Source organism: Sugiyamaella lignohabitans, chromosome A (genome assembly GCF_001640025.1).
Source record: "Sugiyamaella lignohabitans strain CBS 10342 chromosome A, complete sequence".
Classification (NCBI taxonomy): Eukaryota; Fungi; Ascomycota; class Dipodascomycetes; order Dipodascales; family Trichomonascaceae; genus Sugiyamaella; species Sugiyamaella lignohabitans.
The window spans coordinates 4,544,719-4,560,610 of record NC_031672.1 but is presented as its reverse complement, the minus strand read 5'-3'; the positions used below and the strand labels follow the sequence as shown (position 1 = coordinate 4,560,610).

General features: G+C 48.0%; 4 protein-coding genes across 4 annotated transcripts; 2 read left to right on the top strand and 2 right to left on the bottom strand.

Annotated features, from left to right (window-relative positions):
* Positions 1-858: 858 nt before the first annotated feature.
* Positions 859-1,890, bottom strand: GLY1 (threonine aldolase GLY1; the record flags this gene model as incomplete). Its single annotated transcript, XM_018878354.1, has 1 exon — positions 859-1,890. One exon carries the CDS (start codon positions 1,888-1,890, stop codon positions 859-861), a length of 1,032 nt encoding a protein of 343 aa, XP_018735666.1.
* A 7,362-nt stretch (positions 1,891-9,252) lies between these two features.
* On the bottom strand, positions 9,253-11,832 carry POF1 (Pof1p; the record flags this gene model as incomplete). Its single annotated transcript, XM_018878351.1, has 2 exons — positions 9,253-10,644; positions 11,146-11,832. The coding sequence occupies 2 exons, from the start codon at positions 11,830-11,832 to the stop codon at positions 9,253-9,255; spliced, it is 2,079 nt and encodes a 692-aa protein (XP_018735664.1).
* Positions 9,772-10,674, top strand: ECM33 (Ecm33p; the record flags this gene model as incomplete). Its single annotated transcript, XM_018878353.1, has 1 exon — positions 9,772-10,674. The coding sequence occupies one exon, from the start codon at positions 9,772-9,774 to the stop codon at positions 10,672-10,674; it is 903 nt and encodes a 300-aa protein (XP_018735665.1).
* A 2,585-nt stretch (positions 11,833-14,417) lies between the features above and the next one.
* Positions 14,418-15,701, top strand: CDS1 (phosphatidate cytidylyltransferase; the record flags this gene model as incomplete). The annotated part of the gene is made up of 1 exon (XM_018878350.1): positions 14,418-15,701. One exon carries the CDS (start codon positions 14,418-14,420, stop codon positions 15,699-15,701), a length of 1,284 nt encoding a protein of 427 aa, XP_018735663.1.
* Between the last annotated feature and the right edge of the window lie 191 nt (positions 15,702-15,892).

The following is a 15,892-nucleotide window of genomic DNA, read 5'->3' as shown; positions in this document are numbered from 1 at the left end:
TTAAACTTGGTTGATGAAACTCCTTTTGACATTGTTGACACTGTTAATGTCGATGCTCTTCTTGCCGATATTACCGCTGTCGAGGATTCGTACAATGCCAAGCTTCAGCAGTGTTCTATTACTAGTGAGTCAAAGCCTGCTCCTTTGGTATCTTCTTATACCGCTCCTATTGAGCCTTAGTCCCGTTTGCGACGACACACTCCCTCACACAGTTTATCATGGGGAACAAGAAATACAGACTTGATGATGGTGCTATTATTAAGGCTCATTCGCCTATTGTTTATCAGAACATCCGCTTTCTTTGTGGAATTGACCATCTGGAGTTTGTGAATCCATTTGTTTTGCAGTCTGACTTGACAAAGACTAAAATCGCCTGGTCTGGCAATTGTCATGGACGGACGATGACACAGCAACAGACTCGGGCCTGGTACCTGGCCAATGACCTTCAATATTACCCCTACCACGACAACGACTCTGGAACCCTGTTCTGCGATTCGCGCTCGAAAATTCAAAAACAATGGGCCAGTTGATTCACTCCTTCACTTCTCATGAAGCTGACTTACCAGCGTTAACCGCACATCTGACTGACACCAGCTCCCTATTTTGTCTCCTGTAATGATTCTTGTACCAAATACTAATATTATTACCTCTAATTTCCTCTCCCCGGTCTGCCTCCGGCGGCTGGGGCTGCGCCCCAGACCCCCCGGCTCCTCTCGCTTCGCTCGAGTCGTTACGTCGGGGACGGGTTCTGTTGTTGGGGACCCCCAAACCCGACTCGAGCGAAGCGAGAGGAGCAGCGGGGTCTGGAGCAGAGCCCCAGCCGCCGGAGGCAGACCCCGGAGAAGAAGAGTGTGAAATCTATTTAGCGAGGATACGGCGGATGTCGGCGACGAACTCGTCGATGCGAGCGGTGGTGGAGTCCCATGCGAACATGAACCGGTTGCTGCTCTCGATGATTTCGTAGAAGTGCCAGTGGAGAGAGTGCAGTTGTTCGGTGAGAGCTGGTGGGAATGAGGCGAATACTGCATTGGCTTCGACAGGGAGAATGATTTTGATTTCGGGAATGTCGCGGAGTTTCGATGCAAAATATTGGGCACATTGGTTCGAGTGACGGGCGTTTTTCAGCCAAACGTCGTTGGTCAACATACCTATCCAGGGAGCAGTCAGGAACCGCATTTTCGAAGCCAATTGACCGGCTTGTTTAATACGGGCATCGAAATCCTCGTTTTCGATTTTGGTGAAGAAAATGACTGCTTCGCCAAGAGCCATGCCGTTCTTGCTTCCTCCAAGACACAGAACGTCCACACCGGCTTTCCATGTGATTTCAGCAGCTGTACAGTTAAGAGCAGCACAAGCATTAGCAAACCGAGCTCCGTCCATGTGAAGTTTGAGTCCGTATTGTTTACACACTTTAGAAATGGCCTTGACCTCGTCAATAGTATATACAAGACCAGTCTCAGTGGACTGAGCAATTGATACAGCTTTTGGTTTAGCGCTGTGCACGTCGTCTCTTCTTTTAACGACCTGTTCAATCAGTTCAGGAGTCAACTTTCCGTCTGGCGTTCTGGCAATCAAATTCTTAGTACCGCCTGAGAAGAACCCTGGAGCACTGCATTCATCGGTCTCAATATGCGAATATTCTCCACAAATGACCGCTTGATAAGGTCTACACACACTGGACAGCACCAGCGAGTTAGCGGCTGTGCCATTGAACACGAAATGGACCTCGCTATCCTCCTTTTCAAAAGTTTTCTTGATCGTATCAACGGCCTTGGCTGTCCAACTATCGTCTCCATATGCGATCTCGTGACCAGCATTAGCCTTAACCATCATCTCCAATGCCTCGGGACAGATCCCGGCATAGTTGTCACTCGCGAACTGCTCTGCCATGACCCCTCTACTGACCACTGTTAGGTTCTTCCTCGGGAAGCGGATGCTGCCTCCGGCGGCTGGGGTACGGCCCCAGACCCCGTTGTGCTCGCTTCGCGAGCTGCTGGGACCGTAAACGCCCGACTCGAGCGCAGCGAGAGGAGCCACGGGGCCTGGGGCAGCGCCCCAGCCGCCGGAGGCAGCCCAATTGGCCTTACTTTTTCGATGTTATTTCGGTTCCAGTTGGATCCCTCGATGTTGATTTCGGAGATCGATGCCGGTTGGTGAAGGGTACTGCCGTGCAAAGTGGCGCCTGGCCGATCCGACCCGCGATCGCCCGGTGTTGGCCTGTAAGGTCAGAGGACCCTGTTGATTAGTGCTGGGTTTGTGGCGACTTTTTCGGGCGTTTCACGTGGGGTGCATGTGTTTAGTGACTGTCCGGTGCCACTCGGTTGTAAGTTGATAGCGTGTGAGTGCCTTCTCGGTCATTTGATGGCTCTCGAGTGGGTTAATGGGTGGTTAAATAGGTACCACTGCTATCCGTGCCAGAAACAGCTGTCGCATACGGGGTGGCCAATTGCGGTCCCGGCATGAGACTTCTAGAATCCCATTTGTTTTTGTTTTATTCTGTTTACTCTGTTATTTCCTGATGATTTGATACAGACTTCTTGATTCACTGGTAGTTATTCAGATCTCGGAAGAAAGAACCGAGACTGACCCCCCTGACCCCTCTTGGCCCCTCGTACCCCACCGCCAGATTCGATGCAGCGTGTACCATCTGGTTAGGGTGGACAGCAGCAATCTTTGATGCAGCAGCTCCTGCACAAGGATAAGGACCCATGCGGTAGTGGCATGTATGTAGGTCTATAAGCAGTTGATTAGTTGCTAAAATAGCGGTACGGCAACTAAGAGGCAAAAAATAACTGGCCAATCACACTAAGGGTCATCGGTTTTAGGTTTCCTATAAATCAGGACGCAGATGGTGTTTTAGACGACGTATTTCTACTCGGTTTACTGATACTTGTGTTTTTATTCCAAGAAATTTTTTTTTCTGTTGATACATCCATTGGTCGCGAATCGATATCACTTACCGATCCTGACCGTCTTTTTACAATCTTATTTGATACAAATTACTATTAGCCATGTCGTAAGTACCTTCCCTTGTCCTTCCTTGGTGAGCTATATTAGATCAGAGATCCAGTTCAAGAGTGAGTTCGATGTCGAGTTAGATAGGAATATGAGATCCAGACCGATTTTTCCGTTGATAATTGTTGAAGGGTTCAGATCTGGGTCTTAGTCGGTTTTGGATAGTCAATCAGATGAGTAAAGCTAGAACTGTCTCTACTGGTCTGGTGGTTAAAAGTCGAGTTAGAAGTCAAAGGTCGAATTGGTAGCTGGTAGCAGTCGAGATTGCGTGATTTTTTCTGTCAATTGCCAATTCCAAGGGGCCAATTCTCAATCACTGAAGAGCAATTGGACTTGTTAAAGTTCAGTTGTAGAACCAAGTGAGCAATAAGTACAAGTCGTAGTGTGGATATGAGTTATCTAAGCTCTCTTTACAGGAGTACACTAAGCTGACTGGCTGACTGTTCTTACTACAGTACACAGGCTGCACCTACTGAACTGGCCGACTCTTACTGATCTAACAGAACTCATTGTGCTCCCCTCGCCGGATCAAGCCCGACCACTACGGAGCTTACAAGGGCAGTCGGATTGCCTCCGGCGGCTGGGGCTCTGCCCCAGACCCCGTGGCTCCTCTCGCTCCGCTCGAGTCGATTCAGAGGGACCCCAGCAACGGGAGACCCGTAAGCCCGACTCGAGCGAAGCGAGAGGAGCAGCCAGGGTCTGGGGCGGAGCCCCAGCCGCCGGAGGCAGGCCCCCCAACCCGAACGAACGACTAACAAGCGTTTCCAGATACGCCGACGCTGCTGCATCCGGAGCCGCCATCCCCAACGACGAGGGTGTGCCCATTGAACATGTGAATGTCACTGAAGAGGCTGCTGAAGAAGCTGAAAAGGCCATTAAAGAGGTCGAGGCCGAGGCCAAGAAACTTGCTGACGAGGGAAAAGGTGTCTACGACAAGTACAAGGATGTCGTCCGCGACGAGATATCCGCTGTTGGCGAAGAGCTTAAGGACCCTGTAGTGTCGAGCACTCTGTTGTTCACTATCCTGGCCGCATCAGGAGGTGCCTGCTACCTGGCCCAGCAACACAAAGCCGATAAACTGACCTGGCCCGCTGTGGCTGTTGTCAGTGTCGGTGTGGTCGCGGCCGGGTTCCTAGAGTACTTTGCTGCCACCAAGGTTCTTGCCAAGAAGTAACCCCCGACAACAACAACAACAAACTCGCGCCCCGGGCTTCTTATTTATAAATATATATTTATATGTGTATATGGAGATATACTTGAATTCCACTTCCTATCTGACACCGCCGCACCCCTGAAATAGCCCGAATCGGGTAACCAACCACCACCCCCTGAGATGGCGCCTCCGGCGGCTGGGGCGCTGCCCCAGACCCCGCTGTGCTCCGCTTCGCGGAGCTTTCTGGGTCCGTGGGTGCTGGACTGGGGTGCTGGGGGAGCGGTGAGTGCCTCCGGCGGCTGGGGCGCTGCCCCAGACCCCGTTGTGCTCGGCTTCGCCGAGCGACCTGGGACCGTGGTTCAGTAAAAGACATACTAGCAACTGGATCACTTTCACTTTTAAATTAAAAAACCGCCAAATGATAATAATATTACTTTAATTTAAATAAATCAAATGGTTCATCATTAATAATATTAATAATTATTGCATAACGACTATCGCTAGCCTATGATACACGTATAACAACACCATATACAGTGAGTACAAAAAATATCACTATTAATATTAACAGTAGCTATAATATTTAATGGTCATCTAGCATTCTAATACTAATAAAACACTATTAAAACAAGATAATATTAATACTAATAACTCGTATTTTTGTCAGGGAGCCCACAGGATCCGGTACAACCAAACGGTTTTCTTCACTTCAACGGCCGAGCTCGTGGGACCGCGACGTTCGACTCGAGCGAAGCGAGAGGAGCCGCGGGGTCTGGGGCGGAGCCCCAGCCGCCGGAGGCACCAGGACAGCTCGCCAGAGCTCAGGAGAGAGGAGTAAATCGGGCGGAGTCGTGCATGAGGGTTGGCAGGCAGCAGCGGTGCGTCGAGTGTTGTTCATGCCGGTCGGCTTGGCACGCAGCATGCACCGGCTATGCCCATTCTTGCGGATTATTATTTTGCGATGAATGGAATCTGGTGGTGGAGCTGCTGCTGTTGGTGCTGGTGGTCTAAGCAGCCCCCTGCACCGGCTGCGACGCGAGTTGCTGTCGCGTTTAATAATATTTTCGACAGGCAGGAGAAGTCAGATAACTGACTATCCAGAGACTCATATCGAGTGGTTGTGTTTTTTAAGTTAGTAAACAAACGATTCAATTGACCAGATGAGAATAGATTCAGACAGGCCAGCCAAGTGTGAAATTTAGATTTGTGTGGATTAGAGTTGCGAGACCCACCTAGCCCCAAAAGCGTAAAAGTAAACACAAACAGACAAACACTAGCTTAACGGCTTGAGGGCGATCGCAAGAACCCTGATGTCGCTAAATGGGGTTAGTCCCACCCGCCATCAAAGTTAACGGTTCTCCAAGCGGCAAGTGACAGTGTATATTTATTGCCTGTCACGGTTAGAATTGTCAGATAGCAAGGTTAGCGATCAGATCCTGAGATCCATAGTTAATAGTTAGTTAGTAACCGAGTCACTGCAACTGCCGAAAGCTTAACAGCACGGGCACCCTTTGTCAAGCCAACCATCCACCACATTCATACCAGTATCAACCGAGGAGGAGCAGCCAAAACATGAAACAAACGGCTCAAATGCGACACACCAGGACTAATCGACTGACCTGGCACGATATCTCAAGCCCCTGTTACGTCACAATCAAACAATCGAGCCCGTCGCTATCACGTACTTGCAGTATCATCGGTTTCAAGTTCGGACCACCTGCACGATCCGGCTTCTGAACGCGAATCGAAGACGCACCTGTGGATCAGGGGGAGGGGGTCGGCCTCCGGCGGCTGGGGCTCCGCCCCAGACCCCGTTGCTCCTGCTTCGCAGGAGAGACTAAGGGGTCAGGGCGACCGACTCGAGCGGAGCGAGAGAAGCCACGGGGTCTGGGGCAAAGCCCCAGCCGCCGGAGGCAGGTGGGTTGGTTATTTTTCCCTGGTGGCATCGAAGGATCTGGCGCTGATTGCGGTTCGCTGCGTGAGTTCCGCATTCTGGACAGGGCTGGAAATGTAACAGCAGGTGCCGGGGTGGTCTGGTCGAGCAGGGGGCCGAGATGGCAGCCACTGGGGCTGGAGATAGGGTCGTGGGGTTGGCTGGGCCTGAAACTGGCCCATTCACGGGCGTGGAATGTTGGGCCCACTTGGCACGGCCGATGGAGTGGTATGAATTATTTTATTTGTGGAGAGCAGGCCAGTTGTGAGAAAAATCAGGAGGGACGTCTGTCAAAATAGAGGGGTCGCGGTGAGGGGTCAGGGGAAAATTCAGGGGAGAGGAGTAGCTGAGGGGCCGAGGAGGGGACATTAGAGGGGCCAAAACGCTAACTACAGCTGGTCTGGTACGGGCAGCAGCAGCAGCAGCAGTAGCAACACCAGGCGGGCATCAGGCAGGAAGAGGGGGAGGGGACGCGCGCCATACAGGTAGAGGTGATCAGTCGATTGAGCGACCGACCGGTCACATACGATCGATCTAGCGAGCCTCCCCCCTCGACCCCACCAACCCACCCGCTCCTCCTCCCTCTCCTGACTACTCTCAACAGATAACACGCGTATCTCGACGTCCCGACTCGAGCGAAGCGAGAGGAGCCACGGGGTCTGGGGCGGAGCCCCAGCCGCCGGAGGCAGACCCCCCACCCCCAAGACCCAGAACCCAGAATCAGTTGTAGCGGTAGCAGCCATTGACCCGGTTGACAGCAGAAAAAGAAAAGTTGAAAAGTTGACACGACGCAAGAGGCCCCGCTGGCAGCATGTACCGAGGAAAACCCCTACCACTACAGGGCGCCGAGCGCTGAAAAAGGGGGTGGGGCATGAATTCGGGTCAATCACAATAACAACAAACAAGCGTGCATGTGGGACAACAGACGGCTAAAGCGAGCAGGCTCTCCCCCGGCAGCAGCAGAAATCCAGGACGGCTGGCAGTGATTCTATGGTGTGAATGGGGGGGGGGGGGTTGCTTACGGGCAGCAGCAGCGGCAGCCAAAACCGCCGCCAAAAGCAGTTGGAGCGCGCCTTTTATGCGTATGCGCGGTCAACAGCGTGCATACCAGCCAGCCAGCCGACGAGCCAGCCAACTGAAACTCTTTTGTTTTTCTGATATTCACCCGTGCCTTCCTCTTTTTTTATTTTTCCTTTTTCCTTTCCCCTCCTGACTTTTTCCACTTCACAACCTTTTGGTTTTTTTGTTTTTACTTTTGTACAGGACTTTGAACAAGAGACTTTGTCATTTTTTTTGGTCGAAAAGTTTCCAATACAAACAAATATAGAAAACATTTAAAAATGCAATTCAAGAAGTTCATCATTGGTGCTGCTGCTGTCAGTGGAGCTTATGGTAAGTAGAGAGAAGAGGAGTTGAGTTTCAGGGATGTCGATACTGGGATTTTTATCAATGGTTAAAAAGGGAACACACATCAGACTGGGGATTATTATGGTTACCAGTGTTGAATGTGATGGTGGACGAGTGTTTCTGGTTTGGTGATTTCTGGAAATTGGTTGAGTTATGGTTCACGATTTGTTATTGGTTTTTGTTGTGTTATCAGTTGTTTTGGTCGGCGATTACAAAACTGGATTGGATTGATGGATATAGGGGTTGACAGGAGGTGGGGTGTAGGGGTGATAAGGTTGATAGGAGTTGCTTTGATGGAGTTGGATTGTAGTCGATTGAATGATGGTTGACTGTTGGGCTGTTGGGTAATGTGTAGTGGAGTACTGGATTGTATCGATGGTACCGGATTGTCTGGATGAAACCTGGTTGTTCTGAATTGACCATGGGTCTAGCTGCTGTACCTCACTGATTGACAGTAGAGCACTCTTTATGTTATGGTATTAGCATTCAGTTAAAAATCCAGTGACGATGGTGACAACTCACCACTTTGACCACGATGGTCGTTGAGATTACTGGCAATCTAACTAGTACTACATTACACTACACATCTACAGCACAACGTAACAACGATACATGTTATTGTTTACAGACCGTTATTTCTGCAAGATTGCTGGCTGGTTATACCTCGCTCCAATCGTTTTACAACCACTACTGGTCACTTCTCCCTATCACTACTCGTATGGATATTTCAACCACAGCACCTGTCTCCACTATTTGAAATACCCATTTGGATGGCAGATCAATCGATAGCTAAAACAGTTGGCGATATCAGTGAAAAATGCTATTTTTAGCTCTAGCCCCGAAACAGGTACCACTAGTGTTATCACACTAATATCACCAATACAAGCTGGGCAGGCTTAAACAGCAATTAAATCTATGGCATCTATTATTATTAATGTTTGTGTGGCTCTGTTTATTACATATTACCCAGCAACTGTATTTTTTTGGAAGATTTGAATTTCAGAGAAGCAATTTAATTGTCAGGCTGCGGAGTGGTTGTTGTCGCTGGTGCGACTGAAGTTTATACTCAGCCGCCCATGACACACGCCTTATGGTAGGTATATTTCACAGATGATGCCACATACCATAAAAACCAGTTTATTAAGAAAAGTACAGAAGGTCAAAAATACCCAGCAATGATTAAAACAAAGTGGATCGAAATTGAAAATGAAGCATGCTCGGCTTTTGATTCCGAGAGTAAGCGATAATCTCCGAGTGGTTTCAGGTTTTTTTTTTCACGTTGACACGAGGGACCTAAACGGGCTAGAACCGGCGTTGTGCTTTGACTAGATCCAGTAGCATGCATGTCGGCAACCAGACCTAACCCTGGCTTTATCTTAGATTAGGTTTGGGATCTGATTAGAGACAGAGAATGTGGGTGAGGGTTAGCAGGTCATAACCAGTTGGACTTCAGTTGGCTGATTCTGGATTTCTGTAACATGGATACCACGAGCGGTTTCGGAGAGCTGCTGCACCTGTACTCCCTAACCACCGAGAGAGTCTTTTGGGAGAAAAGACGCAATCAGGGGGAATTTCAGTCGATCCTGAAATGTTCAGATAAGCAGGTGATGAATCAGCCAAACTGGGTCAGCTCAGATCAAATCTGGTCAGACCGGGTGAAATAACTGAGGAAGAAGTGAATTCCGGGTTGGGAGAAAGCAGATAAACCACGGAGATTGAAAGTCAATCGGAAATGACCTGAGAACTACCAGACCATCAGACCATCAGACCAAGAGATTTTGAGACTGTGAGACCGTGAGAGAGTGAGATCTTGATAAGTTACCCAACTGAACAACCAGCGAATCATCCATGAACCACCACTGAACCACACAACCAGATCCACAACCCAAACCAGACGATCCCAGCAACGAGCGAAGCGAGCCACGGGGTCTGGGGCAGAGCCCCAGCCGCCGGAGGCAGCACCCCCCGCCCCAGTAAACCCAGCCACTAACAGATTCCAGCTGCCTCCAACTCTGCCTGTTCCAGTGATTTGACTGCTAAGCAGCAATCCGATTTGGACGGCATTGCCGGTTGTCAAACTTTTGACGGTACTTTGACTCTTGACCCTGCTTTGACGTCGGCCAACATCAACGGTGTTCAAAAGATCACCGGTGACTTGGTTGCCAACAATGCCACCAACTTGGGCTCGATCAATGCTCCTTCTCTTCAATCCATTGGTGGAACTCTTGATTTGGAGATTCTCCCTGCTTTGAGTACTTTGGCAATGCCTCAATTGACCTCTGTTGGTGCTATCTACTGGTTGCACTTGGCTGGTCTTGGTAGCATCCAGTTCAACAACGTTGTTAACCAAGCCAAGAGCATCACCATTTCCGACACTTCCTTGACTTCTCTTGAGGGTATCAATGTTGACAATGTTGACACTTTTGATATCAACAACAACAGATATCTCAACGAGGTCAATGTCAACCTTCAAACTGTTGCTCAATCTTTGGACATCTCGTTCAATGCTCAACAGGTTTCCGCCTCGTTCCCCAGTCTTCAATGGGCCAACAACATCACTTTCAGAGACGTTTCGTCGATCTCGATGCCCAACATCACTGTTGTCAATGCTTCTGCTGGTTTCATTAACAACACCGTCAACGGACTTGCCTTCCCCCAACTCACTCAAATCGGTGGTTCTTTGGCTATTGTTTCTAATGACCAACTTTCCAACGTCTCTTTCCCTCAATTGAGCACTGTTGGCGGAGGATTCCAAATTGCCAACAACACCCAATTGGGTTCTGTTCTCGGATTCCCCAAGGTCAAGTCTGTTGGTGGTGCCATTGACTTCACTGGTAACTTCAGCTCTGCCCAATTGCCCTCTTTGACTTTGGTCAAGGGTGGTGTTGACATTGAGTCTTCTTCGTCCAAGTTCAACTGTTCGTCCTGGAACCAAGCTCACTCTGACGGTGATATCCAAGGAGACTCTTATGTCTGCAAGGCCAAGTCTGTGTCGACCTCTGTTGCCATCCACGCCACCTCTGGCGCCTCTTCTGGCAGCGGCTCTGCCTCTGCCACCGCTGCCGCCAGCACCACCTCGAGCTCTAAGGGCGGTGCCGTCCCCTTGGCCATGGAATACACCTCTGCTTTCGGTGCTCTGGCCGCCTTTGTTTTCCAATTCGTTTAAAATATAACCTAATAATTTACCGCAAGTTGTATTAGCTATGTTGTATCCTCCATATAATAAATAATATTATCTCTACTACTCACACTTCCAGGGGGTCGGGACCTGCCTCCGGCGGCTGGGGCTCTGCCCCAGACCCCGTAGCTCCTGCTTCGCAGGAGACTGCTGGGGCCGTCGACGGGAACGACTCGAGCGAAGCGAGAGGAGCCGGGGGGTCTGGGGCACAGCCCCAGCCGCCGGAGGCATGCCCGGTTAAAAAACGTCGGCCGAACTGAGGTAGTCTGCGACGGGTGGTAGGACGAGCGTGGAGATGTCGCGGTTTTGTTGGACGAGCTGGCGGATGAGGGATGAGCTGACGCCGTCGGTTTCGGGGGAGGGCGATTCGACTACGACGATGTTGTCGGACCAGGATGAGGGGATGCCAGGAAGTTGGTTTGAGTGGATGAGACTGGAGAGGTTTAGTTGGCCTGCTACGTCGAGGGTTGAGAAGGCGTTGGTTTGTGGGACTGAGATTGGGTCGGGTTGTCGAGTCAGACAGAAGAATGCTGCTCGCGTCATGAGTGGTGCTAGAGACTCTTCAAGTGGCAGGTTGGGATCATAGTATTTCGAGTCCAGAATGCGAACCAGGGTATCGAAACCCACTAGAAACACTACTGACGGTGATGAAGGTGATGCAGGTGAAGATGATGAGAGGGATGTAGACTGAGCTGAGGACGGGGTTTGTAATACGTCTTTGACAGCATCCAGCTTGTGAACAAACTTGGCTTCATTGGTAAGTCCAACATAGACAGGAGGTGAGTCTTTATTGGAGGCCATCATGTGCTCAGCCATCAATTGCATCATTTTGACTCTGTGGGCAAACTGTTGGATGGACTGACCCTTTTTGTCAGCATTGTTAGTCGCCAACAGAAGTAGCAATGATGGCGACTGCGAGCCGTAGAACTTCAAGGCACTTTCAGCTATAATGTGATGAGCTTTGTGAGGAGGATTGAAAGACGAGTCCAGAATGCACAAAGGACCCTTGGATATGATCTTGGAAGCAGGAGCTATATCATCAGAGCCACGAATGCCATGGTACGGGATTGGATCCAGCAGTTTAAATGAGGAATTAGAGCTAACAAACTCTTTAATGACTGATTCCAGAGTTGTCAATGCTGTCATTATTTCAAGCAGGATATTCTATAGTTCTATGATCAAGCTGGTAGCCTAAAGGGCGGTGACATAGGATGGTAGAGACAGGTGAATATAGTTTGGAGATGGACTTCCTTAAGTGATGGAAGTGATATTGGTGTCGTAGATTTGGTGATATGAAAGATCTGATGGAGGTCAATTGATATGCAAAGGAATGATATAGTTTAATGAATATGATAGAACTGATGGACTTGAGGGATGTGATAGACCTGATGGATATTATAGTATATTCAGATGGATGTGATAGATTCGATTTGATTTGATGGGTTTGATGGATAGAAAGAACAGAGAGAATGATGAAGTTTAATTGATATAAAAGAAATGATGAAGTTGAATGAATATGATAGAACTGATGGACTTGGATGGATGTAATAGACCTGATGAATTAGATGATATAATAGATTTGATTTGATGAGTTTGATGGATAGAGCACTGATGGAATGTGAAGTTTAATTGATATGAAAGAAATGATCAAGTTGAATGAATATAATAGAACTGATGAGTGAATGTTATACCTGGCGGATATGATAGATCTAATGGATGTATTAGTACTAGTGAATTCAGATGGACAGAAAGAACTGATGTATTATAATCAATATATACACCCGTTGATGGATTGATTGATAGAGAGATTGATATCAAAGAGCCAATAAATATGAGAGATTTGATGCAATTGATGTTACTTTGAATGAATATTAGTATGTCGTAGGACTGTTAAGTTATTGATCTATCTCGAGACCGTACTTTTAACAGCATATATTAAGTCCCTGCTGCTCATATGCACCCCTGCCGGTAGACATCTGTGATCTAAAGGTAGGATAAATAAGCAGATATAAAGACAGGAAAATGTCGAGTAAATAGTCGAATAGCAGCAATTGACAGAATTAAGACTACCACACTTCGGATTTATTAGTGTACCTGAGAGCCACACGCAATTATTTATATATTTCAGTCTACAGACTAGCGGATTAGATCATTAGATCATTAGACAGTTCTTATCCACCAGCGATGCAGGGTCTAGTCTATCCAGGAACCAGAGGAGCCAGATAAGGGCTAGGGCGGTGATTGATTCATAATCTAAGATCCCAGCGGGGCTCCGCTGGCTGAATCGGAAAGACCGAACCGAGACGACGAACAGAATACAAAGACACACACACACTCATCATCTTCATCCGAAAACCCCGTCACAAACGCCGAATCCACGACCCAGCAGCTCGCGAAGCGAGCACAACCAGGGTCTGGGGCGGAGCCCCAGCCGCCGGAGGCAAAACCACCCTCATCGGCGATAACCAGCTCCCGGGCCACCGTGCCAAGCGGCGATTAGCATTTGTTGAGAGTTGAGAGAGAAAACGGCTCGGTTCGGTTGGCTGGCGTCCATGCATAGAAACGGTGGGTTGGGGGACGGACGGGGGCACGGTTTGGTGGTGGATATGTAGGATTTCTGTAGCATGTGAAGAAAAGAGCCGGCAGGAAGTCGAGGAGCGCGGCATGTGTACTAGGGTCTGGCGCTACTGAGAGATGGTGCTGCAGGTGAGCCAAAAGATTCTCCTGAACTTGGCTGAAAAGAACAGAACAGAAGGGTCCAAACAGAAACGGAATTTGGCTGTTTATCATTACCACTAGCTAGCGACGAGCCCGGTTGGCGTGTATATCTGATTACGGCGATTTTATTGGAGAACATCTCTTAATTGGTAAGTAGAGGAATGGGTCTGATATCTGGCAATTGCATTGTGAAGAAGATAGAGAAGGGGAGTGAGGGGCGAGTCAGTGACAAAATTGTGGGTGTGAAAGAGTGAGAGGAGATATGAAATATTCGATGCTGGCAGTTTTTACGGGTGGTTGTTTGTCGGTGTTGTTTATAAGCTTTTGTTCTTTTGTAGTGCCAATTGCTGTTGGACTTGAATATACTGTAATGAATTAGACTGGATTGGAGAGTAATTAATTGGATAGTTAGTTATTTCCAGCAATTCAGAGCAGGTTGTTCTAGTGGACACTGGAACTTTTTGCAGAGACGGACCAAAGACCAGCTTGTGAAGTACACAGTACACAAAGAGCAACTAAAATAGTTTAAAGTTGCACATTACTAATCGAGCAATAGCATCCCAACAGACTTCTAGAACCAGTTCAGTTCAGTTCAGGTTTAAAGAGCTTTGGCACAGTGATTTATTATATTAAACACACAAGGGATATTTTTGGTCTTGCATACCATCCGATAACAAGTTCACTAAAGGACCTAGATCCAGGTATCGAGTGCTTAGTATCGACTATCTAATATCAGTTAAGTCTACTATCGACTGTCTCTTATCAACTGTTAATATCTAGTAAAGTCTACTATCGACTGTAGTATCGACTGTACTTTCGACATCTCGTATCAAGTCGTTATTTCGACTATCTAGTTTCAACTTCAAGTGTCATTAGTTGCATCTTATACCAACTTTTAGCATCACAGCTTGGTAATTCACATATCGATTGATATAACACACTTAATCAGCAATCAACATCAGCAATCGAAGCATCAGCATCGAGGCATCAAAAACACCAAACAACCTTTCAAAATGGCTAGAAAAGAAAAGACTGGCTCGAGAGAGTCACCAGCTCAAGTTCAAGCTTCTTCTCCCAAGACTACAGCACCCAGGACCGTGAGCAACATAAAAGAACCTTCAGAAAGAGAAAAGAAGAAACAGAACTTCATTGTCCGAACAGTATGGACTCTTGTTATGATTGTATTCTTTGTTGCTATTCTTGGAGCTGGTCACATATGGGTCATTGCTCTGGTGGGATTAATACAAATCCTTACATTTAAGGAAGTTATCAACCTTTCTAGTGAACCAGCAAGAGAAAAAAGATTGCCTTGGGGAAGAAAGTTGAACTGGTACTTCCTGGCTACAACCATCTACTTTTTGGAGGGAGAGAATTTGATTTATTATTTCAAGAATGTCGTTTTGGTCGATTCTCTGCTACTTCCATTAGCCATTCACCACCGATTCTTGTCCTACTGTCTGTACATCATTGGATTTGTGTACTTTGTGTACTCATTAGAAAAGGGTCACTACAAGTTCCAATTCACACAATTCTGCATCACCCACATGACATTGTTCTTAGTTGTCATTCAAGCCCATTTCATTGTCAATAATATTTTCGCTGGATTGTTCTGGTTCATGGTGCCAGCAGCTTTAGTCATTTGTAACGATATCTTTGCTTATTTGTGTGGAATCACTTTTGGAAGAACTCCTCTGATTGCCATTTCTCCTAAGAAGACCGTTGAGGGTTTTGTAGGCGCCTGGATCTGTACCATTGTTTTTGGAGTCATTCTCAGCCACGTCCTTATCCAATACAGCTACATTATCTGTCCCATGGAGGATCTTGGCCAGAGTGTTTTCAACCATCCTCAATGTACTCCCGACCCAGTATTCCTTGCACAGATTTACCGTGTGCCACCATTCCTACAGACCATCATCAACAAAGAGACGATTGAGCTTGCTCCTATTCACATTCACGTCATGTTCCTTGCCACGTTTGCTTCGCTTATCGCTCCTTTTGGCGGTTTCTTTGCATCGGGTCTGAAACGAACCTTCCAAGTCAAGGACTTTGGTGATACCATTCCCGGCCACGGAGGTATTACCGACCGTATGGATTGTCAGTTCCTGATGGGATTCTTCTCGTACCTATACTACGAGTCATTTGTATCCAACCACCATCTGAGTGTGACGTCGATTTTACAGCTGGCCATCACCAGTCTGAGCACCGAGGAGCAAATCCAGCTCGTGGTCGCTCTTGAGAAGTATCTTCACAGCCGAGGCGTCGCTGACAGCCGGATTCTCGAGAGTCTTGCTACATAGATAAAATAATAAACCAATTGCAATACAATCAGACTCATCCCCCGTCTTCGACTCGAGCGAAGCGAGAGGAGCCAGGGGGTCTGGGGCGCAGCCCCAGCCGCCGGAGGCAGTCATACCGGCCCAAATTTAAGTGCCAGAATATGTTACATGTAAGAAAAAAAATACAAAAAAATGAAAACATTAAAAGGGAA